Source organism: Megascapheus bottae, chromosome 16, assembly GCF_031878675.1.
Source record: "Megascapheus bottae isolate mThoBot1 chromosome 16, mThoBot2.hap1, whole genome shotgun sequence".
NCBI classification, from domain to species: domain Eukaryota; kingdom Metazoa; phylum Chordata; class Mammalia; order Rodentia; family Geomyidae; genus Megascapheus; species Megascapheus bottae.
In genome coordinates, this window is record NC_143524.1 from 6,821,079 (window position 1) to 6,844,083 (window position 23,005).

The 23,005-nt window shown below is 50.0% G+C and overlaps 2 protein-coding genes across 2 annotated transcripts; one reads left to right on the forward strand and one right to left on the reverse strand.

The window, feature by feature from the left end:
• The first annotated feature begins 7,585 nt into the window (after positions 1 to 7,585).
• Positions 7,586 to 9,916, forward strand: Fth1 (ferritin heavy chain 1). The gene is made up of 4 exons (XM_090347538.1): positions 7,586 to 7,790; positions 9,063 to 9,209; positions 9,378 to 9,503; positions 9,599 to 9,916. Exons 1-4 carry the CDS (start codon positions 7,677 to 7,679, stop codon positions 9,758 to 9,760), a joined length of 549 nt encoding a protein of 182 aa, XP_090203664.1. The 5' UTR covers positions 7,586 to 7,676; the 3' UTR covers positions 9,761 to 9,916.
• A 1,553-nt stretch (positions 9,917 to 11,469) lies between these two features.
• Best1 (bestrophin 1) lies at positions 11,470 to 20,031 on the reverse strand. Its single transcript, XM_090348680.1, has 9 exons — positions 19,880 to 20,031; positions 18,046 to 18,140; positions 17,505 to 17,738; positions 15,864 to 16,018; positions 15,405 to 15,482; positions 14,424 to 14,576; positions 14,078 to 14,158; positions 13,302 to 13,453; positions 11,470 to 12,080 (listed from the first exon to the last, which is right to left on the reverse strand). Exons 1-9 carry the CDS (start codon positions 20,029 to 20,031, stop codon positions 11,513 to 11,515), a joined length of 1,668 nt encoding a protein of 555 aa, XP_090204806.1. The 3' UTR covers positions 11,470 to 11,512.
• Between the last annotated feature and the right edge of the window lie 2,974 nt (positions 20,032 to 23,005).

A 23,005-nucleotide genomic window follows, 5' to 3' on the forward strand; every position in this document is an offset into this window, starting at 1 on the left:
TGGTACCTGGGATGTTATACATACGGAATGATATCAACTTCAAGAATGTTTTGGAGTAGATAGGGGTGCGGTGGCTCACCCCTGTAATCCTAGCTACTCAGGAGGCTGAGATCTGAGGATCGAGGTTCAAAGCCAGCCCGGGCAATACAAAGCCAGGAGACTCTTATCTCCAATTAATATCTAGAAAATAGGAAATGGGGCTGGGCTCAAGGGTAAGGCCATGGCAGCCTTGAGCTGAAGAGCTCAGGGGCAACACCCAGGCCCAGGCATAGGGCGGTAGTTTCAGGAATAGTGCCCAGGCCAGGCCTCGTGACTCCCCCCTCCTCCCCCCAAAAAAAGAATGTTCTGGAGTTCATCACCAGGAAGCGCAGAGCGAGTTGGTCATAACCAGCTCTTCACTTCCTCTCCGGCCCCTGTGACAACGTGTGGATTCCTCCAGTTGAGGAAACACTGTGGGCCTCAGAAAATAGTTTGTACCCAAGACTGTCCCCATGGGCAACTGGGTCTAATGGCCCCACAGGGTCCTGGGGTCTCTGCTAGGGAACAGCCCTTCAACTCAGATTCATATTCTCCCTATGCCTTCCTGTGGGAGGACCAAGGGCTAATCTTCACCATGTGAACACAGAGAAACCAAACCTGAGCCAGGTATCAGTGACTCAGGATCTAAGGGTCTCAGTTCAAAGGAAAGCCCTTATCTGCAGGGAAGACTCTTGTCTTCAATTAACTACCTGCCCCCCCCCAAAAAAAAAGAAGTGGAACTGTGCCTCAAGTGGTAGAGTGCTAGCCTTGAGTAAAAAGGCTCCAGGGCAGCTCCCAGGCTCTGAGTTCAAGCCCCAGGACCAGCACCAGAAAGGAAAGAGAGGGGAGGGGAGGGGAGAAGAAGAGGAGGGGAAGGAAGGGAAGGGGCAAACCTGAGACAACAGGGGGTAGACTTAGGAAAGTGAGCAAGTGTTACCAGAAAACAAGCATAGCTAGTCAACCTTGGTCCTTACATCCAACATGAGAAGAATTCAGGCAAAGTGAGAACAGAGGAAGTTTATTAGGAAAGAAATAGAGCAGAAAAGGAGGCTACGTGGCATAGATCTACCAAGGAAGCCAGCATCTTAGACCTGTGTTAGCCATCTCTGTCTTCTGGAGCACAGACATTGTCCAGGGGTTAAGGAGGGAGAAGTGGAGGGAGGGGATGAGAAAGTCACAAGTCACAGACAGGTTCAGAGTGGCTTCAGAGAGTCTATGAGTCCATTGTCTCAGGACTGATCAGGTGAGGCCTCCTTACAATGGGTCATCGATTCCTGACAGATAGTCTGGTCCTTTCTGGATCGCAAGATGGCCACAAAGTGACCATGGGAGAGAACAGCTCAGAAGCATTAAGACTCTTTCCAGTGTTACTAGTGGGTCATCGCTGACCAGCCCATGGAGTAGGGCCACTCTCCCAAGGGTTGAGAAGACACCCTGCATTACATTTAACTGCTAAGGCATGGCTTACAGGTCCAGGTAGGAATGTTAAAGAACTGTTATTTTAGAACTATTTGCTGATCCACCTTAGCCTGGACTAAAACCTATCATTAATCCTTGGCTGGGTGGAGCATTTAAAAAAAAAATCCTATCTTGTGACATTTTATGACCCTGGTGGCCATGGAGACTGGTCTCCAGTAAGTTGGAAGGCTTAATTACAATGCTTTCTCTCAGACCCTGTGGTCTTACCTTCCATTCTAGGTTCCCTTTGCATTTTTCATTGCTCATGCCTGCTGCCTATCAGAAGCACCTGATGAGGAGCTAAAACCAAAGTAAATCCAATGCATTTCTCAGTTATCTGACCCTGGAGCTTTGCTGGGTCTGAGGAGGAGACAGAAAAGGTACTGCCAAGATGAATATGGCAAATGGGACTCCTATCAGGCCACTAGGGCATCACACCAATCACAGAGAGGTTTTAATTTGAAAAGCAAAATGCATAGCTTTGCCCTCATGGGGCTGGGACAGACAGAAAAGAAACAAGTGGGAGAGAACATGCCTGGGACAGGTAGGACAGGATCAAGGAGCCTGGGATTTTGGTCTCTGCCCCAGCTTGACTGTGGTGCTTCCACACTTACAGCAAGGTTTGTGGCACTTCAACCCAACTCGCCTCCGTTGATCCTAGGACTCCATCTGCAGCTCTGGCCCACCATGATTGTTGACCCAGATTGTACCAAAAAGGCCTTAGTAGAGAAAAATTCCCTAACTGGTCACGCCAGCTGCCTCATTTGTGCTTTCAGCCCCAGCATACCCTTTGCTTCTCCCCTCCCCTGTCAAAGGATGCCAACCAGATTCCTACCATGCTTGTGTCAGGTCTTCTCCTCCCTACATCCGCCACAAAGGAATCTGGGATTGTCTACCCCCAGACTTCTAGTTCAAGTCTTCCTCATCAAGAAATCCACACCTTCACCAGCCTTGATGGCTACGAGCTCACCTAGCCTCACCTGGGTATAGGCAAAGTGAGTGAATGCCCACATAGTGAAAGGCCAGTGCAGCAGGAGTTCCATTAGCACAGGAGGCACTGCCAGACCCTGCCCTGTTGGCTGCAGAGACCTCGGTTGAAGCTTTCAAGTCTCTTCTCTCTTCTTACTTCTTCACAAGCTGCTGGATGCCCTTTGCCTAGCGGGGCCTCCCCACTTCACTTGGCCAGAGTAGACATGGCTGAGCCAGAATGGAGGGATGTGCGCATACCATGTGATGGGTCAGATGACAGCAGCCCGGTGGTGAAGTAACAGGGAAGGCCCAGCTACAGATACTGAAGATGAATACAGGAATCACAGCTCCAAGAAGCCAGGTGGTCTCTTTGAGACTTCTAGGATATGCGCAGCTGGGGGTGGAGGGATCACTGGGAAGGATTATACCAGAAAACTACCAAAAACAAATGAACAAAAACAAACCCTGTTCTCTTGGCCGGGAGTTTGGCCTAGTGGTAGAGTGCTTGCCTAGCATGCATGAAGACCCAGGTTCAATTCCTTGGTACCACATACATAGAAAAAGCCAGAAGTGATACTGGGGCTTAAGTGGTAGATTTCCAGCCTTGAGAAAGCCCAAGGACGGTGCTTAGGCCCTGAATTCAAGCCCCAGGACTGGAAAAACAAAACCCTGTTTTCCAGGGGCCTGCACACCAACATAGAAATGGCAGGTGCCAGTGAACAGTGACCAAGCTGCAGTGACAGGAAGGCCCTCCTTCCTCTTCCAGTGTTCATTTCTAGGGACACAATGTATAAAGCCAAAGTCCATAGGGAAGCCAGTAGAGCAAACAAAGAGCCAGCCCCAAGGTATGGCCTCTCATAAGCTCAGTAGACTTCCCAGAGGCAGGAAGGCCTAAGTGACCTTTACAGAATCTTTCATTCACTGTTGTTCACTCCCTCTCCAGGCTGTGGATGTCAACCTTTAACCTCCCGGAAGATGGGGTGGGCTGGGTTCTTGGTAACTAGTCTTGGAGTCTACATGGCCTCCAGAGCTTTTAGGAAATGATTTAAGAGGGCAGATGCAATTAGGGGTATAGTACCTGTCTGGTATGCTTGAAGCCCACATTAAAAAATAATAATAAATGAAAGAAATAAAATTAAAGGAGAAAAAAAAATTTTTGTGGGTCATTGGGCTTGAACTCTGGGCTTGGGCGCTGTCCCAGAACTCTTCAGCTCAAGGCTACTTCCCTACCCCTGGAGCCACAGCCCCACTTCCCAATAATTATTTTTTTAAGACATGATTTAAGGAAAAATTCATAGTTGCATCATCCAGAAATGTTCCCAAAACAGAGTGAATAATGAGTTTCTGATGTTTGTCTCTTCCTCCCCCCACCCCCAAGTTTGGAATTTCTGAGGTCTAACTTCTTTCATGTTTCACTTCATGGGAAATCCCATGCTTTCACAGCATCGGTTCTTAAGTTAAAATGTCTTCCAATCCATCCTCCTCTGCCCCTGTGCTAGTTCTTCATTGTAATCTTGAGGGAATTATTTTGGGACTCCACGTTTTTCTCATTATTCCATAAGCACATTCCAGTACCCCATTTATCCTGTTTAGTGATCACACTGTGTTGTTCCCTCTTGAGCTTGATCCTTGATTTTTTTTTCCAGTCATGGAGATTGAACACAGGGCCTGGGCCTTGGACATTTATTTTTATTATTATTATTATTATTTTTTTTTTGCTCAAGGCTAGCGCTCTGCCACATGAGTCACAGCACCACTTCCAGCTTTTTCTATGTATGTGGTACTGAGGAATGGAACCCAGGGCTTTGTGCATGTGAGGTGAGCACTCTAGCACTAGGTTATGCTCCCAGCTCTGTCCTTGGGCTTTCTCAAGACTAGAACTCTACCATTTGAACCACAGCACCACATCCTGGTACCAAGGAATTGAACCAGGGTCTAGACAAGCACTCTACCACTAGGCCAAACCCTGGCCCCTTGACCCTACATTTTTAGCTTCTGTGTCCACCACTAACTCTATAGCCTCAACTACACCTCTCACTTCTCTGGGCCTTCCTTCCTAATCTACAAAATATGACAATTTTGGGGCTAGGAGTTTGGCCTAGTGGTTAAAGTGCTTGCCTAGCATGCATGAAGACCTGGGTTCAATTCCTCGGTACTACATACATAGAAAAAAGCCAGAAGTGGTGCTGAGGCTCAAGTGGTAGAGCTCTAGCCTTGAGAAAATCCAAGGACAGTGCTCAGGCCCTGAGCTCAAGCCCAGGACTGGCAAAAAAATAAAAAATAAAAATGACAATTTGGAAATGCAGCAATGGCTAGAAAAAGACAGAGACCCAATATGAGAAGGGACACCTCCTTCCTGGCAAAAAGGAAACACAAAAACCAAACCAAATAAGAACTACTAGCAAGACCCCTTTGTTCCACGTCCAGCCTCCTCTGACCTTTGTCCCAGGAAGAAATGACAGGCCTCCTCACGACCCTCCCCTCCATGACAAAGCACTTTTGCAGCCCAGGCCCCACCCTTGCTCATCAGCAGGCTGCTGAGTCATGGTGGGGCAGCAGTCCCTGATGCAGCCCCAGCCCCCACTTCCCCTCCGCTCTGGAGTGAACTAGTAGCTTCCAGAAACAGCCTACTCTTCTCAGCCTTGCCGTCCCTCCCACAGCTCCTGGCCCGGGGAGGCTATTGCTCTGGGAGGCCTGCCAAGCTCCCGCCTTCTAAAAGTCACCAGGAACAAGATGGGGGTGGGGAGACAAAGACCTGTCAACAAAGGTCCAAAGACCAGGCTGCAGGAAGACCCTAAACCTAAAAGATCAACAGACCCAGGCAAATACAAACCCACTCACACCTTCCATTTTCCTCCTGGCTGGCCTCTCTCAGCGACCTCAACATAGTACAAGTGGCCCCGTCTCCTTATGTCACTGTCGCTAGAGCTCTGGATTTGTCTAACAAGCACTCTTTTGTCACTCAAAGCTAGAGTAGAAAATGGCCACTTTCCTAGCCGGGCCGGAGCGAGCAGGGCCGGAGCGAGCGGGGCCGGAGCGAGCGGGGCCGGAGCTAGAAAGGGGGCCTAGCCGGGCCGGAGCGAGCGGGGCCGGAGCGAGCGGGGCCGGAGCGAGCAGGGCCAGAAAGAGAAAGGGGCCAAAAAAAAAAAAAAAAAAAAAAGAAAGAAAATGGCCACTTCAGCCATGCCTGTACTTCAGCATTTTATGCTTATGCTGGTTAACTGGAGATTAGTCTCTTGGTGACCTGTCCCGCTGAATAAAATGGGTTTGCTGAAAAAACAAAAACAACAAACAAAATTCTTGGATTTGTCTGCTCAGGCTGAACCATAACCCTCAGATCTCAGCCTGAGTAGCTAGGATGGTACAGGCACAACCCACCAATACTCATGTGATAAGAGGCCCAGACCCCCAGCATACCCAGTCTAAAACCAAGATGACCTTCCCAACAGCTTCACCCCAAATATACATTAGCATCCTATATGCTGACTTTACTAGATTTCCAGCAGTTTTTCTGTTGGGGGTTGGAGAGGGGTAGGCTTTCACGTTTCCAAAAACATTTTAGAAACTTAAAAAAATGCATTACCTCCATATTGTCTTCAGGATAAACCTTAACCACTTTTTTTTTTAAAATCGAATATATCCTTGCTCCTATGTTCCGCCCTTTGCTGCAGCTCCTCAACATGTCTTTTCACGTTCCAGATCAACACACTTTAAGGACATTTGCACATCTTTACGGCTTTGCATAGGCTGTTCCCTGTGCTTGAAGCTGCCTTGCCATTCCCATCTACCTCCTCCACCTTCCCCAATAGAAACCTTTTCTTCACATTTAGCCCTCTGGCCTCCCATCCCAGACTTCATAAAGCACCCCTATCCCGCAGCACCTTCTTGATTATCTTATCATACCTGTAGCACCGTTAGATCTTACTCCTACTTTGGGCCTGTAGAACCCAAAGCCTGTGATCTACTACAGAGGGGATCAGGAGAGTATCTGGGCCCATGGAGCATGCCTGTCCTCCCAGCTACCTGTAGAAAGCCTAAAGTAGGAGGATCTCAGTCCAAGCCAGGGTGGGTTTAAAAAACAATGTTCAGCTGCTCAAGCAGTCGTGCTTGCCTACCAAATAAGCAGCCATGGATTCTGACCCCAGTGCTGCCAACCAGTTAGCTGTGAAATGAGCAACCACCTGAGAAAGCTCTTAAGCATTACAAGGACAATTGATCTTCACGTTTCAGTCAAGGGCCTGGGGAGGTTTGGAGGTTCAGTTCGAGTCACCCCTGAAGAAGGTCTCCAGCGGGGGGGGGGGGGGGGGGGGGGGCAGGGCTCGGAGCTGCTGCTTCTGCTACCCCCCCCCAAATGCACAGCCACAGGTGCCCAGGCCACACGCAGGGGCCTCGCAGCCGCAGGGTGTCCCGCGCGCCGGGCGTGTGTCGCGCAGCCCCAGCCCGCTTCTCCCCAAGGACGACCGCCAGGGTGACGGAGAAAGACAACAGAGGCCATCTTGAAACGGCCTCGGCCCGGATGGCTTTGTCCAAATCGCTTCCCTCTCCCGTAACCCAGGAGCGCTGCGGCCTGTCAAGCGCCCGCTCGGTCCCCGTGGAGATTTACTTCCTCAGCGACCCAGGGGTCCGCAGCGCGGCCTCGGCGCCACACGCCGCACACGGGGCCAAGTTTGCCCCGGGGCTCCCGTCCCCCACTCCCCGCCGTGAGTCCCCGTGTCGGGCGTTCTTTCCTACAGACTCTGAGGACGACAGCGTGATTCTCTTTTTTAACGCCCATCCCAACTTGGAACTTACCCACCGAGGTGGTGGGTGAGCCCGCCAGCGTCCGGGGCTCGGCCGCGGGAGGGGGCGGGGAGAGAGAGGCGGCCGCGCGCCCGCGCCTGCGCCCGCGCCCGCACCCGCGCGCGCGCCACGGAAAGGGGCGGAGCTCCGCGGGCGGACGGCGCTGATTGGTCGGCACGTGTCTGACGCAGACTCCCGCTATAAGTACCCCAGCGCCGGGCTGTCTGCGCCAGACGTTCTCCGCCGAGAGTCGCCGCGGTTTCCTGCTTCAACAGTGCTTGAACGGAACCCGGCGCTCGACCCACCTCCCCACCCCCTCCTCATCCAGGCCGCCCGCTCGGAGCCACCAACCTCCCACCGCCTCTCCACCGCGTCCTCGGACCGCCTCCGGGCCTCCACCGCCACTTCTGCGCCGCGCAGCTCCCGCGTCTCTCCCAGCCGCCGCCGCCGCCATGACGACCGCATCCCCCTCGCAGGTGCGCCAGAACTACCACCAGGACTCGGAGGCCGCCATCAACCGCCAGATCAACCTGGAGCTCTACGCCTCCTACGTGTACCTGTCCATGGTGAGCGCGGGCGGGACCCGGCGGCGGAGGCCGCAGCCGCCCTCTGCCCGGCCCGCTGGGGACGAGGCGGGGCGGGGGTGTGGCCACGGGCCCGTGCGCCCTCGGGGAAGGGAAATGGAGGCGGCGGGAGGTGTTCCCCGGCCCGGGAGGCCGGGGGGCGATTGCTCCTTTGCGGCTGTACCCTAGGAGGGCTCCCTCCGACCAGGCCCGTTTCTGCACTTTTCTCGAAGCTTGCTGTCGCCAAATCCCACAATTGCACGACCGGTCCCCCCCACACACACACGCGCACACTTAAGAAGTTGGATTTGTGCACTTGGAGCCCGTTCTCTCCCTGGTCGTTCTTAGACCCTCTTGTCTTTTTTTGGCTATCCAGTTCCCATGCTTTCCCCCACCCCCACCCCCCGACAAGGGCTGCTGGGTAATGGTGTCCCATGGCAACCTCTGGGGGCCGGTGGAGGTGCTTTTTTTTTTTTTTTATCTCTCATGTGCTTGCTTATCCGACCCTCCGGAGTAACAGTCCCTACCTCTGCTACACTTATCTCTTGGACTCACTTGTGTGGAGGCGTTATCTCTGAAAATCTTCTGCGGTTGCCAAAGTGCTGCCGACCTTGTACTCTGGCGTTTCTTTTATCTTTTACTTCAGGACGGTGTTGGGGTTGTGGCTCCCTAGTTAACGCACCCTTAGTTTAGGCGTGTTCCAATGGGTTGGAAACAAAGCCTGGGTTTCTGTAACTGTGACATTCTCTCACAGAAATACAAAAAAAAAAAAACTCTAAAACAATTTTTGCTTCTTCTTAAATTATGTGAACACACCACCCCCCAATGTTACCTGGCAGGAGAGAATAATTTTACTAATCCAGCAGTCTTCCTGTATACATGGCAAGGTCCTAAGTTCGTTTTGGCCGTGTTTTAGTATAATCAAGAAGAAGTAAACTGGAGTAAACAGTGTAGAGTGGGTGCTCCAGCATCTTCCCTTCAGACAATGAAATTTAGCCCTCCCTTAAAAAATTTCCTCTGAAGGAGCACAGATCCATGTGACTGCTGGTGGCAAGTCTTTCATGATATTCTAAAGGTTCCTTGAAGTAATAACCTTTGAAGATCAAGTTCACCTAGTCTATTTCAGAATGGAAGTAAACTGGTGATGTGTTCAATACAAGAACAAAACCGACCCCAGTCTCTATCGGCTGTCAGCTGTCACCACCCATAGTCCATCACAGCTGCTGCCCTATATAGTGCCTTTCAGTCCTTTAACGTGTTCTGTTCCACTTTCAGTCTTACTACTTTGACCGAGATGATGTGGCTTTGAAGAACTTTGCCAAATATTTTCTTCACCAATCTCATGAGGAAAGAGAACATGCGGAGAAACTGATGAAGCTGCAGAATCAGCGCGGTGGCCGCATCTTCCTGCAGGATATCAAGGTGAGCAGAGACCCAGTGTGATCTTACAAGACTCACACTGATCAGCACTTTCCCTTCGATGCCTTCTTTCTAAACTAGGTGAATAGTAGTGAGTGTTAAAGTATAAGCTGTTGCCATGAGAAACTTCCATACATTCGTGAATTAACTTATTAAACTCCTCTCATTCAGAAACCAGACCGTGATGACTGGGAAAACGGGCTGAATGCAATGGAATGTGCATTGCACTTGGAAAAAAGTGTGAATCAGTCACTACTGGAACTGCACAAACTGGCCACTGACAAGAATGACCCCCATGTAAGTATTTATTGGAAGCCTCGGGGTAAATGGAATTATATGCCATTGGGAAAACTGATGAATAACTTCTTATTCTTTTGTTTGTTTAAATCTAGTTGTGTGACTTCATTGAGACTCATTACCTGAATGAGCAGGTGAAATCCATCAAAGAATTGGGTGACCATGTCACCAACTTGCGCAAGATGGGAGCCCCTGAATCCGGCATGGCAGAGTATCTCTTTGACAAGCACACTCTGGGAGACAGTGATGAGAGCTAAGCCTTCGGCTGATCCCCCAAAGCCACAGTGACTTCTCGTCACCAAGGCAGTTGCATGCATGTTGGGGTTACCATTATCTTTTCTATAAGTTGTACCAGAACATCCTAAGTTCTTTTAATTTGTACCATTCCTTCAAATAAAGAAATTTGGTACCTAGCTGTTGTGTTTTGTGAGATGAGCCAAAAATCTATTAAACTTCTTAATTTGGGAACAATACCCAGGTAAGGGTGTGTTAAGACTCTTGGTTCCGGCTAGGAGTGTGGCTTAGTGGTAGAGTGCTTGCCTAGCTTACACAACCACCCGGGTTCCATTCCTTGGTGCCACATACATACAAAAAAGCCAAGAGTGGTGCTGTGGCTCAAGTGATAGGGTGCTAGCCTTGAGGAATGCCCAAAAAAAGACGCCTGGTGTGGATTAGTTGTTCTGAACTTATTTACAGTCATTCATTTTAGCTTGCTTTAAAAAAAAAAAATTTTTAATTTAGGGCCAGGAATGTGGCCTACTGGTAGAGTGCTTGTCTAGCATGCATGAATCCCTGGGTTCTACTCCTTGGTACCACATCCACAGAAAAAGCTATTAGTGGTGCTATGGATCAGGTGCTGCAGTACTGTCCTTGAGAAAGCTCAAGGACAATGCCCAGGCCCTTAGTTCAAAACCCCAGGACTGGCCAAAAACAACTTTTGTTATCAAATTGACCATTTACTTCAGACTGTTTAGGAACATAATCTGTGTCCACAGCTGTATGTCTACACCACCACATCAGTCTGTTCTAGTGGCAGGCAGGCAGGGACCAGGCAGAGAAATGGCCCCCTTACCAAACATTAGGTACAAGCTTCATCCCTGTGGAGAATTTAAGAAAGGCGTGAAAAGTTTGTGTTTTTTTTGGAGGGGGGGAGTGGAGTGGATGTCCTAGGAGCTTGAACTCTGTCCAGGGCCTGTGCCTGAGCTGCTGCTCATTCTATCACTTCAGCCGTTCTACTTAGGACTTTTTCTGCAGTTTATTGGAGATCAAACAGCAATCCTAATATCCCAGCCCACTGAGTAGCTAGTGTTACAGGCATGAGCCACAGGTGTACAACAAAGAATTGACTTGGGACAAAGATTGAGGCAGGTTTTGGGCCATCTACTTTCCCATACTAACCCAAAAAGCAAGCCTGAAGTTGTTGCTTTTTGTGGCTTCAATCACAAACTGGGTGTTGTGACCACAAGAATAGCTTGTCAATATAGAAATGGGGAAATCACACTTCCCATATCGTGCTTAGGGTGGGGGTAGAGTTTCTCATTGGGCACAGAAGTCTAAAATAAGGGGACCTCTGATAGCTCTAGGCCTTTAAGATGATAATCCTTGGGATCCCTACCATCTGCCACCTTTCTAGACTAGAGGAAAGTGGATTACTTTCCCATTTTGAAGGCTGTGGCAAGAATCATCACCTATCGGGAGTTTGGCCTAGTGGTAAGAGTGCTTGCCTAGCATGCATGAAGACCCAGGTTCGATTCCTCAGTACCACATACATAGAAAAAAGCCTGAAGTGGTGCTGTGGCTCAAGTAGAGCTCTAGCCTTGAGAAAGTCCAAGAACAGTGCTCAGAATCCAAGAATCCATACTGGGCAGCTATGTATATACCATCCCTGGCTAGCACAGAGCAAGAGAACTAGAGGAAGGGTGTCACATGGGCAGGCAATCACTTGGTTTGGGAGGACATACCTGTTCTCCAAGGCTGAAAAGGGCTGTGTGATCTTTGAGTATAATGTGTCAATTTCTTGGTGGTTGTTCCAGAAATGGGTCTCTGAGATAGTTCTTGGGGATCTCTGGCATATGGTTTAGATTAAACTCCACAGTTTTTCTCCTCATGTGACCTCGGTGCTCCATCAAAGTCTCTTCATCTTCTGAGAGCAATTCAAAACTCTCCTTGGCCTCCAAAGTCACAGGATTTAAGCTTTGGTCTTCGGAGTCTGTGCCTGGGATACCATGGAGCCTCAAGGGCACTGATGGCTCTGGGGGAAAGACAATGGGGGTATGGCTGAGGGGCGTCTGAGGGGCACTGTGGTAGCCTGGCCTCTCATAGAGTGAGGTGGCTTTGAATGCATCTACCCCCTTAAGTCTGCAAGTCTTGCTGTCTTCTCCGCCCCTCAGATGCTGCTTGGCATTTGTGGGCCAGCCCTCCGGGTACGATTCCTTCCTGGACCTTAGTAGCTTGCTCTTGGAGTCTGTCCTGGGAGGACAGTGGTCATGGGACTGCAGCCCTATTAAGCGACCAATGATGTCATTGTGAGTGTCCTCCTTCTGATTTGGCTGAAACTCCATCTGTTCTTTCTGCAGGCTGGGAATAAAAACAGCGACAGTCAGGACTGAGTGGGTAGACAAAAGCTGACCTTCCCTCCCTACCTCCAGAGCCAAGGCTGCACAGCTCTGTGTGTGAGTGTGTGTGTGAGTGTGTGAGTGTGTGTGTGTGCGCGTGTGTGTAGTTTCATTCAAAACTACTTCTAATCAGAGATCAGAGTTTCACGCATTTCCTGTCCCAGAGAGTTTCAAACTACGATCCTCAGATCTCAGCCTGCTGGGTAGCTACGATTATAGACATGAACCACCAGCCCCGGACTCGGTCTTCTTGACGGTTAACTAGAGATACGGATCTTATGCACTTTCCAGTCCAGGCTGACTTTGAACTGTAATCCTCGGTCTCAGCCTCTTGAGGCACTAGGATTATAGAGGTGAATCACCAGTGTCCGCCTTGTAAAGTCTACCCAGGAGGTGCTGAATGGCCCCGCTCCTGTTGAGCGCCCCAGCTTTTCAGAAAGCAAAGACTGGGATAGAGTTAGGGAACAGGTTCTAACCGCCCAGTGAGGGCTTGGCTACTGGCTACCCTTGAACATATCTCTTTCTCTCCAGGCCTGTTTCCAACTCTGGGCAAAGATGGACAGCCCTGATTGGAAGGAGCCAGGAGCCTTCCTAGCCTAAGGATCCCTTACACAGCCCAGGTGTAAGAAGGTGGCAGCAGAGGCAGACGTCCCTGGCTCAGATGTGCCTTTTGCTAGCTATGTGACTTTAGAGCAGACAACTTAGTTAACCTCTTTGAACCTGTACCTGTAATTGTCTGAAAACTGGAGATAACAAAAGCATAACTGAGGAGGAAAAACAAAAATAACTTCTGTCTATAAAGAGCCTAGCATACTGCCTAGCCATCTTCATTATAGGCATCTTAATTAGGCATTATTAGGCATTTTATATTAATTAGGCATATTGATAAATTGGGCATTTTTTTTGCCAGTCCTGGGCTTGAGCTCAGGGCCTGAGCACTGTCCTTGGGCTTTCTCAAGGCTAGAGCTCTACCACTTGAGTCTCAGCACCATTTCTGGCTTTTTTCTATGTATGTGGTACTGAGGAATCGAACCCAGGCCTTCGTGCATGCTGGGCAAGCACTCTACCACTAGGCCAAACTCCCAGCCCCTTATATATATATTTTTAACAAAAGCGATTCTATGTTGCTAGGCAACCTTCTGCCCCTCAGGGATTTCCCACCCAGTTTTCTGGCATAGTCTACCTGATGTTGAAGGTAGAGCCCAGAAAGGAAGGTTGGTGTGACTGAGCAGAGGCAGCTGTGTAAGGGGGATGAGGTTCCCTCTCATTCCAGTACATGTCCCGTTCCATAGGAGGCAAGTCCTGGTGCATTTCATCCACAGACAACAAGGACACCTGGTGTCCAGAGACACAGGGGACAATCCAATAGAAAGGTCGCTTACCTGATGACGTCCTGAAGTCACTACCCCAACAGATGTTTACTTCTGTCCTCAAAAGTGGAGATGAGCCTAACAGTGACTCTCACCTGTAACCCTAGCTACTTGGAAACTTGATATTGAGAGGATCATGTTTCCAGGCCAGCCTGGGCAGAGCAAGCATCTGCCATCTCAACCAAGAAGAAAGCTGGGTGCAGTGGTACACGCCTGTCATCCCAGCTATGTAAGACGTGCAGATAGGCACACTGTGGTCCAAGCCAGCCCAGACAAAAAGGGAGACCCTACTACAAAAACAGCAAAAGCACAAATGGCTGAGGGTATGGCTTAAGTAAAGGGTACGGCACCTATCTAGCAAGTGTCAAGCCTTGAGTTTAAATTCCAAACACACACACACACACACACACACACACACACACACACACACTTGAGGTGAAAATTCTGTAAGCAAGTGGTTGGCTATGAAGGGGTTTGGGATTGGAGACCATTTACTGTAGTCCATCCCACAGAACAGTGGGGACCCCCTCTCCCCTTGGGTCCAGCTTGGAAAGGTTCCATGATGTGTCCTCCCTCCCTTCCCCCATACCTGCAAGTTCCTGTCAATAATCCAGTTGGTCTCAAAGTCATCATCATCCTCTCCAAAGGGGTTGATGAGTTGCTCTGCCACCTTGGGGGACAAATGGGGCTCTGGGAACCCTGAGTTGAGCCACCTGAAGCTCTGTTAAAGCTTGGAGCCTATCATCTCCACATCTGCTTGACAAGTGTCTTCAAAGCACAAGACATGACCAGGGCCAGTGGCTCATCCTAGCTACCTGCCAGATCTAGGAGGATCCCAGCTAAATCTCAGGAGGCTGAGATCTGAGGATTAGGGTTCACTTGGCTGTGACCACCCCAGCCAGGCTCCCAGCCAGGTGGGTACGGGAAAGACTCACCTTCAGCCAGCCCATGTAGAAGAAGAACTGCAGGAATGTGTACAGAGGCACAATGAGGTCCATCTCATGACCCGGGTAGGCCTTGGCTGGGTTCAGAAACTGCCGTCCCACCAGACAAGCCAGGAAAAAGCTGTACACCGCCACTGTCACCACCTGGTGGTGGTGAGGGGGCAGAGAGAAAGGCCTAATCAGGGAGTCTGGGATCAAAAAGTTCTCAGGATGAAAGTCTTAAGCTTTGTTCTGACTTTCACCCTCTTCTGGTTTCTCCTCTTTAAGATGGGTACGTCTGGTTCTGCCTGTGATCTTAGCTACCCACGAGGCTGAGATCCAGAGAATTACAGTTCAAAGCCAGGTAGAAAAGTGTGTGAGAAGCCGGGCACGGTGGCTCATGCCTGTAACCTAGCTACTCAGGAGGCTGAGATCTGAGAATCAAGGTTCAAAGCCAGCCTGGGCACTAAAATCCATAAGACTCCAATGAACCACCAGAAAACCAGAAGTGGCACTGTGGCTCAAGGGGTAGAGAGGCAGCCTTGAGCTGAAGAGCTCAGGGACAGCGCCCAGACCCAGAGTTCAAGTCCCAGGACTGACAAAAAAAAAAGAAAAGTGTGTGAGATCTAGTGCCAATTAAAATGCCAGACAGGAGGTGTGGTTAAAATGCCGTAGAGTGCCAGCTATGAGTGAGAACGAACATATAAGGCCCTAAGTATCTGCATATGCATGCTCTCTCTCTCCCTCTCCTTCTTCTCCTCCCCCCCCCCCCCTCACACACAAACACACACAATGAAGATAATTAGACTGCCTCCACTGGCTGTACCAGGCAGAAGCCCATATGCCTTTGTCTTAAAATCTTCACAATGCAGACACAACTACCAGGGTGAGCTCCCCCACCCCCGCCATCCCCCTCCCAGCCTCTAGGTTGAGTCCTGGGGCTTCCTGACCTCCATTTCCCAAGGGGCCAGTTTCCACCAGCCTAGCCCTCACCTGTGTGTACACTAGTGGGACGCTGATCCAGTCATAGGCATACAGGTGTCCGCACTGAGTCCGCAAGGAGCTCATCTCCTGGGGGAGGGGAGGGGCGGGCAGAAAAGGAAGGATGGGGTTCTGATGCTGCCTGTTTCCCCAACCTCACCTTCAGCTCTTCCCAGTATTACATTCATAGAGCAACCCTGACTGTTGTCACAAACAGCTCATTAACCTCTCTGTGCCAGTCACCTTATGTAGCACAAAGAAGCCAGGATGTCACATGCTCACTTAGAGAGGATATGGAAGGGACACTTGGAGAAGGGCCTTCTTGGGCTGTAGAATCCTGTTAGAAAACCACAATAGCAAAAATCCTCTAGCACCACTACAGGCTCAATAAAGATCCTTGGGGACTGCAGCTTTCTCTGTAGGCCCCGTCTTTCCTGCTGCATTCCAGCCCCATCTGAGTAACAGGCTCACATTCAACAGGCTCTGGAGCAGGATGGGGTCTCGGATTCGACCTCCAAGCCAGGCCTTCATTGACAGATTGGCAAACCACACCCAGGGCACCCAGAACATGTTGTGTGACAGGCTCAACTTCTCCAACTGCTTGTATTCCGCATGGGTCATAAAGCCTGCAGAGAAGAGCAAAGATAGTAGCAGGTGGGGAACCTGCAGAAGAGGTGACTGGCACTCGGGCCCTTCTGAGCTCTCAAGGACCTGAGTGCTTCTTTACTATCCTCTTTCTTTTTATATTTTTAATTAAAAAATTAACATTCTAAAGCTGATGTACAAAGGGGTTAGTTACATAAGTCAAATAGAGTATATATATATATATATATATATATATATATATATATATTTTTTTTTTTTTTTTTTGCCAGTCCTGGGCTTGAGCTAAGGGTCTGAGCACTGTCCTTGGACTTTCTCAAGGCTACAGCTCTACCACTTGAGCCTCAGCACCACTTCCAGATTTTTGCTATGTTTGTGGTACCGAGGAGTTGAACCTGGGTTTTTGTGCATGCTAGGCACGCACTCTACCACTAGGCCAAACTCCCGGACCTAGAGTACATTTCTTTTTGGACAATGTCACCCCTTCCCCCGCTCTCTCCCAATTTTTCCCTCCCATCCTTACCCACAAATTCTATAGTTCATTTTCAACATAGTGTCTAGTGAGTACCACTGCTGCATTTGTTCACCCTTTGCGCCCCTCCCCATTTCTGTGCCCCTCTTTACCCTCCCAAAGACAGATAAATGAAGCGGCTAGGAGTTTGACCTAGTAGTAGAGTGCTTGCATAGCATGCACAAAGACCGGGGTTCGATTCCTTTGTACCACATACATAGAAAAAAGCCAGAAGTGGTGCTGAGGCTCAAGTGGTAGAGCTCTAGCTTTGAGAAAACCCAAGGACAGTGCTCAGGCCTTGAGCCCAAGCCCAGAATTGGCAAAAAAAAGAAAAGAAAAGAAAAAGAAAGAAAGAAAGGAAACCAGGGGCCAGGAGTTTGGCCTAATGGTAGGGTGCATGCACGAAGACCTAGGTTCTGCTCCTTGGTACCACATATATAGAAAATGCCAGAAGTGGTGCTGTAGTTCAAGTGGTAGAGCTCTAGCCTTGAGGAAAGCCCAAGGGCAGTGTTCAGGCCCTGAGTTCAAGACCCAGGACTGGGGAAAAAAAAAAAGAAAGAAAAAGAAAAGAAAACCGGCAATTAAAAAAACAAAACAAAACAACAAAAAAACCCTCTTGCTTCCATTTCCTGGAGACAATCGCTTTCTTTGAACAAATACAGTGTTCAGTGTCTGCCACCTGCTGTTTGGGGCTGAGCACCTGGACAGTCTGTGTAACTGTCCAAAGTCAGGTTAGGATGAGACCTTCCCAGAGATGGGAGCAGAGTGAGGCAGATCCTAGACCCTCCATCCCCCTCCAAGTCCCCAAGCTCCTTCCCAGATCTCGGAAAGGTCTTGGACCCTGCAGCAGCCCTGGCCTTGGCCCCGGCCCCGCCCCCCAGGAGGGGGCCCCACCCCCTTGCGCTCAGGTCGCAGGGACTCTGGCTCCACCCAGGCTCAGCTGAGGCCCCGCCCACCCACCTACTCCGCCCGGCCACGCCCCCTATGGCCACGCCCACCTGCGTGCACCAGGTGCTGGAGGCTGGGGAAGCGCTTGTAGACGGCCGTGCTGACGCTGCGCAGGATGAGCGCGCTGCCCAGGTTGGCGTAGCGGATGAGTGTGCGCCGCAGCAGCCGGCCCTGCTCGTCCTTGCCCTCCACGAAGCCCGACACCTGACTCATGAGGCGATCCAGCCACGGCACGTTCTCGTACTGGTTCCACCAGCGGGTCACCACCAGCGTCACGTAAAAACCTGGGCACGCGGGGCGAGGGCCCGGACTACAGACCTGCGCTGGCCCGAGGCCTGGCTTCTCCCATCTTTCTCGTGATAGCGGCCCAACCCAGCCTTCCTGACACGGGGAGGCAATCAGAGTCTCCTCCTGGGGCCTGGGCTCCAGGCTCCTCTCTTGAGTGCCAACAGCAAGACATCCTTCCTAATATCTACCTTTACCCCAGGTACACCGAGGCACTCCTGGCACCAGCTTCTCCTGGGCAGCCCCTCATCCAGATGGTGCCTGTACAGGCCTAGGGACAAGGAGCAGCCAGAAGGGAGCACTCACCCAGCACAAATGAAATGGGGATGAGCTGAATGTAGCTGTCACAATGCAGAGCCAGCTTCTCAAACAGGAGCTGCTGTTCCTCGGTGAGGGCAAGCCTAGGGGCAGGGGATGGGGATGAGTGGGCACCGTGTGGAAATGGCAGGTCCAGCCTAGCCCACCGTGGGAGCGGAGCTGTCTGGGTGACGTTCAGTCCTGTTCCTTCCTCGAATCCCAGGCCACGGCCAGGACAAATCACAGCAGGCTAGGAGCCAGCTCTAGTGAGATTCCTGCACAAATCTGCTGATCACTGACTGAGGAGTAGAAAGATGGGCCAGCTGAAAGGGCTCTGTTTTAGGCATCATAAATCCTTTTAATGGATCAAGGAACCATCGTTCAAAATCAGGTTGAGATTGATCTGGAAAATTGTGGTTCAAAACAGAAAAGTCCATGAGACATCATCTCCAATTAACCAGAAAAGCTGCTCAATGGAAGGCATAGCTCAAGAGGTAGAATGCCAGCCTTGAGTGAAAAAGCTCACGGATAGTGCCTAGTCCTTAATACGAGCCCCAGTTCTGGTACTAAAAAGGAGGAGGAGGAAGATGAGCAGGAGAATAAAGAGGAGGAGGAAAAAGAAGTGAGGGAGGGCCAGTAAACTACTCTTAATAAAAACAAACAAAAAACTCAATGGGCCAGGAGTTTGGCCTAGTGGTAGAGTGCTTGCCTTGTATGCACAAAGAACTGGTTCGATTCCCTAGTACCACATACATAGAAAAAGAAAAAGCCAAAAGTGGTGCTGTGGCTCAAGTGGTAGAGTGTTAGCCTTGAGCAAAAGAAGCTCAGGGACAGTATCCAGGTCCTGAGCTCAAGCCCCAGAACTGGCAAACAACTTAGACTGGCTAAGATGGGGGGGGGGTCCTAAGAACTCTTACCTGGATGGCATTGAACTATGATCCTCTCAATCTCAACTTCCTGAATACTGAGGATTATAGACACCAGGTTGTTACTTACATTTGGTAAAAAGTCTATCCAAAACAGCCAAAACAAAACACATCTAGCCAGGCCCTGGTGACTCATTCCCATGCCCAACAACAACAACAAAAATATAATACAATAATTTTAGATATTTTCCAATCCATTTTAGTCATTCATACTTTCTCACCTTAAAACATAGCATATAGCTGGGCGCCAGTGGCTTGCACATGTAATCCTAGCTACTCAGGAGGCTGAAATCTAAGGATTGCGGTTCAAAACCCACGTTAGCATGGAAGTTCATGAGACTGTTATCTCCGGTAAACCACCAGAAAAAATTGTTTTTATTATAAAGATGATGTACAGAGGATTTACAGCTTTTTTTTGTGTGGTTCTTTAGAGATAAAAGTCTCTTTTCTCCTTTGCTGACATTTAACTATGATCCTCAGATCTCAGTCTCCTGAGTAGCTAGGATGACCAGCCAGTAGTGAGCCACCAAGCACCTAATGAAACACATATCTATTTTATATGTACAGTGTGAGCCTGAAGACCTGTATGTATGAGGGATTCATAAAATGAACAGGTCCAGTGGCACTAGCTCAAGCCGGGGGTCCAGTTTACTACCTGGAAGAGAGCCTGAGGTGCTAATTAAGCTATCTACCCAGTCTGATTTTTTTTCCTGTGTTGGGATTGCACACTCAGAGCACTGTGCATGCTCCAGGTGTCACCCCAACCCTGGGTCTGATTTCTTTTCTCTCATCAGCTCCCCTGGGCCTAGCCAGGGTCTCAGCTCAGCCTTATAGTTGACTGGCACTGACTGAAAGGAACCCCAAGCCTGGCCTGGTCCCCTCCCTCCCAGACCCAGGCTCAGACCTGCCACCCGCACCTGTAGATGAATCGGATGGAGTAGTAACAGATCAGGAAGATGAGGAACTCGCCATAGAGCAGCTTGTAGATGCTGCCCCTCCAGCACAGCAGCAGGCGCCAGAAGGAGCCCAAACGGGCATTGGCTACTTGGTTTGTGTAGGTGATTGTCATGGCCGGGCACTGGGCTTGGGTCCTGGTGAACAGGCAAAGAGTGACATTGGTAGAGGTGAGTAGGCTGCCTTCCCAGCGCTGGCAGGGAAGACATAGGCAGGCCTGTGCATTGCTATGGGCCTTCAATGGTGTGACGACATAGGCACTCAGCTACTCAGGGCCAGGCATGGTTCTGACTTTATCCTGTTCACTAGCTCCCCCACACTCCCTCAGCCTCTTGCGTGAGATGGACAAGGGGTCCAGTCAGTCTTCTTCATTATGTCTCTATTCATAGCACAGAGCTTGGCTAGAGGAGACGTCCACTAGTGACCCCAGGGCCTTTCCACTTGCTGATTCACTAACGGGGTAACTGCATGGCTCATTCCCACTTCAGGTCACCTTTCCTCAAAAAGGATACCCTTCCCCCAATCATCCTACTGAAAGCAATGGTCCCCTGCTACCAGCATGTCCTTTCGCTGGTTTGCCAACATGGCATGTGTCCCTACACTACATTCTATTAGACAGGATAGCTGCGTGCAGTTTATGCTGCGTGTCTCCACCTACTAGAAACTTCCATTGGTAATCAGAGCAGATACTCAGTTACGACATATGAAACTAATAATTGACCACCCCGTTCACACACTCGTGTTGAATGCTATCCTCTGACTATCCCTCTGGGCCTGTACATGCCAAGGTCATTGTCACCCCAGGAACTTTTCACACCCACACATGCTGCCATGCATCCACATCAAATGGACACACATACCCAAGGGAAGTCATCTGTCCCTAAAGGCCCTCAAAGCCTAGCCCTCTCTACCCAGGGCACCCTCTACTTACAGGCAGGGCTCCAGTGATTCCACGAGAGGTCTAGCTCAGGGACGGCTGCACTCTCTGAGACCCTGAAGCCAGTGCCCCTACTCACACTTGGGAGCTGGCACTGCCCACATCCATGCATATCAAGGGGTCAGCTGACAGCATAAACCAAGGCCTCCACAAAGAAGCCCTTATCTTGACCCCTTGTTTGTAATCTTCTCAGAAGCAGCAAGCCGGCACAGCCTGGCTAGGGCCCCTCTAATTCCTTCCTGGGGCCTACAGCTAATACCAAGGCTAGGATCTAGGACAACATTACCAGCCATGGCCCTAACATCCGAAAGTTTGGATCTGCACCCACTATCTCCTGTCTTGACCCCTGAGATCTTGTGGGGAAGAGGTGGGGTGGGCAAGGTTGTGCTGCATCTCCTGTGTCAAGACTGCCTAGAGACAGGGCTTTGGCAGCCTGACTGGTTGTGCAAAAACCAATCTAGGGGGGCCGAGAGTGTGGCCTAGTGGTAGAGTGTTGGTCTAGAATGCATGATGCTTTGGGTTTGATTCTTCAGTACTACATGCACGGGAAAAAGACCAGAAATGATACTGTGGCTCCAGAGGCAGAGTGCCAGTCTTGAACAAAAAGTGTCTAAGGACAGTGCCCAGGCCCTGAGTTCAAGCCCCAGGATGGCCAAAAAAGAAAAGAAAAAGAAATAATCTGGCTTATGAGAAGTCCTGGCTTCTGTACACTGCCTTCGTGCAGACCTCTGCTCCTCTGTCCAAGTTATGTTGGAATTTCATCAACTCAGTAAGACTGATAGAATGCTGCCACAAGCGTAAGGCGCTCTGATTGGCTGATGGCGACATCATAGGCGGCGCAGACTGTGATTGGTTGGAAGGGCCGCTTAGGCGGGGCTTCAGAGCTAGGGTAGGAGATCTGGAGCTGAGAGCCCCGCTTGGTGGGCTGTCTTGTGTCACCTGAGAGTCCAGGTGCTTGTGCTGCTTGCTGGCTCGCAGCCAGCTAGAGTAGAGATCCCCAGGGGTGCAGATCCCCCAGGGGCGGGGGTGGGGAGCCGTTAGAATCTCTGCAGCTAATTTGATATAGGTCTCCTTTCCCAGACTTCTAAGGCTCTGCTCATCTTACATTGTTAAAAGCTCAGCTCCAAGCAGCTGCGTTGTCTTTAGAATATTGCTGCTTCTCCATGATCGGTCTGGCTCTGGGGACTCTGAAATTTTTTTTCAAGCACTATAGGGGTCTGGGTGTGAGTGATTTGGAAGATTACACTTCCAAAGTTCCTGATTTACAATCCTGAACCTTAAAATAAATCCACTCTCCCCTCCCTTCCTTCCCCCTCCTCTGCCCACTCTTAGTCAGATATAGTTGCTAAGTGGGCTGAGTTGCAGGTGATACTTGCACTTTTTTTTTGCCTTTATAATATCTAAATATGCCTGTTTCATAATGACCTTGGTTGCTTTTCTTACTTTTCATTTTTGTACTAGCACAGAGGTTTGAACTGAAGAGTAGGACACGCTCCCTTAGGTTTTTACTACTCCAGGCTGGCGCTCTGCCACTTGAACCACATCTCCACTTTTGTTTTTTTGGTTGTTAGTTGGACATAAGAGTCTCATGGACTTTCTTGTCCTGGCTGGCTTCCAATCAACAATCCTCAGATCTCCTGAATAGCTATGATTATAAGCATGAACTACTAGTGCCCAGCCATTTGCATGTATTTATTTATTTATGGCCAGTCCTGGGACTTGAACTCAGGGCCTGAGCACTATCCTTGGACTTTCCTCAAGGCCAGCGCGCTACCATTTGAGCCACAGCACCACTTCCAGCTTTTTTTCAGTGTATGTGGTACCAAGGAATTGAATTCAGGGTGTCGTGTATGCTAGGCAAGCACTCTTACCACTAGGTCAAAGTCCCGGCTCCAACATTTTTTTTTTAAATTAAAGTTGAAACACGTGCCTGGAGGCCAGGAGTTTGGCTTAGTGATAGAGCACTTGGTTCAATTCCTTGGTACCACATACATAGAAAAGCCAGAAGTGGTGCTGTGGCTCAAGTGGCAGAACTCTAGCCTTGAGAAAAAGTCCAGAGACAGTACTCAAGCCCTGAGTTCAAGCCCCAGGACTGGCAAAAAGGAAAAAAAAAAGACAAGACAAGACGTGCCTGGTACCTGGAGTAACTAAC

Bases quoted from the DNA above. Each gene is read 5' to 3' on its own strand.
- Fth1 (XM_090347538.1), top strand. From the start codon at position 7,677: ATGACGACCGCATCCCCCTCGCAGGTGCGCCAGAACTACCACCAGGAC. The intron at 7,791-9,062 runs GTGAGCGCGGGC...TTCCACTTTCAG, and splicing joins CCTACGTGTACCTGTCCATG to TCTTACTACTTTGACCGAGA. The intron at 9,504-9,598 runs GTAAGTATTTAT...GTTTAAATCTAG, and splicing joins CTGACAAGAATGACCCCCAT to TTGTGTGACTTCATTGAGAC.
- Best1 (XM_090348680.1), bottom strand. From the start codon at position 20,031: ATGACAATCACCTACACAAACCAAGTAGCCAATGCCCGTTTGGGCTCC. The intron at 17,739-18,045 runs GTGAGTGCTCCC...CCGCGTGCCCAG, and splicing joins CCCCATTTCATTTGTGCTGG to GTTTTTACGTGACGCTGGTG. The intron at 12,081-13,301 runs GTAGACTATGCC...TTTTATTCCCAG, and splicing joins GGCTCTACCTTCAACATCAG to CCTGCAGAAAGAACAGATGG.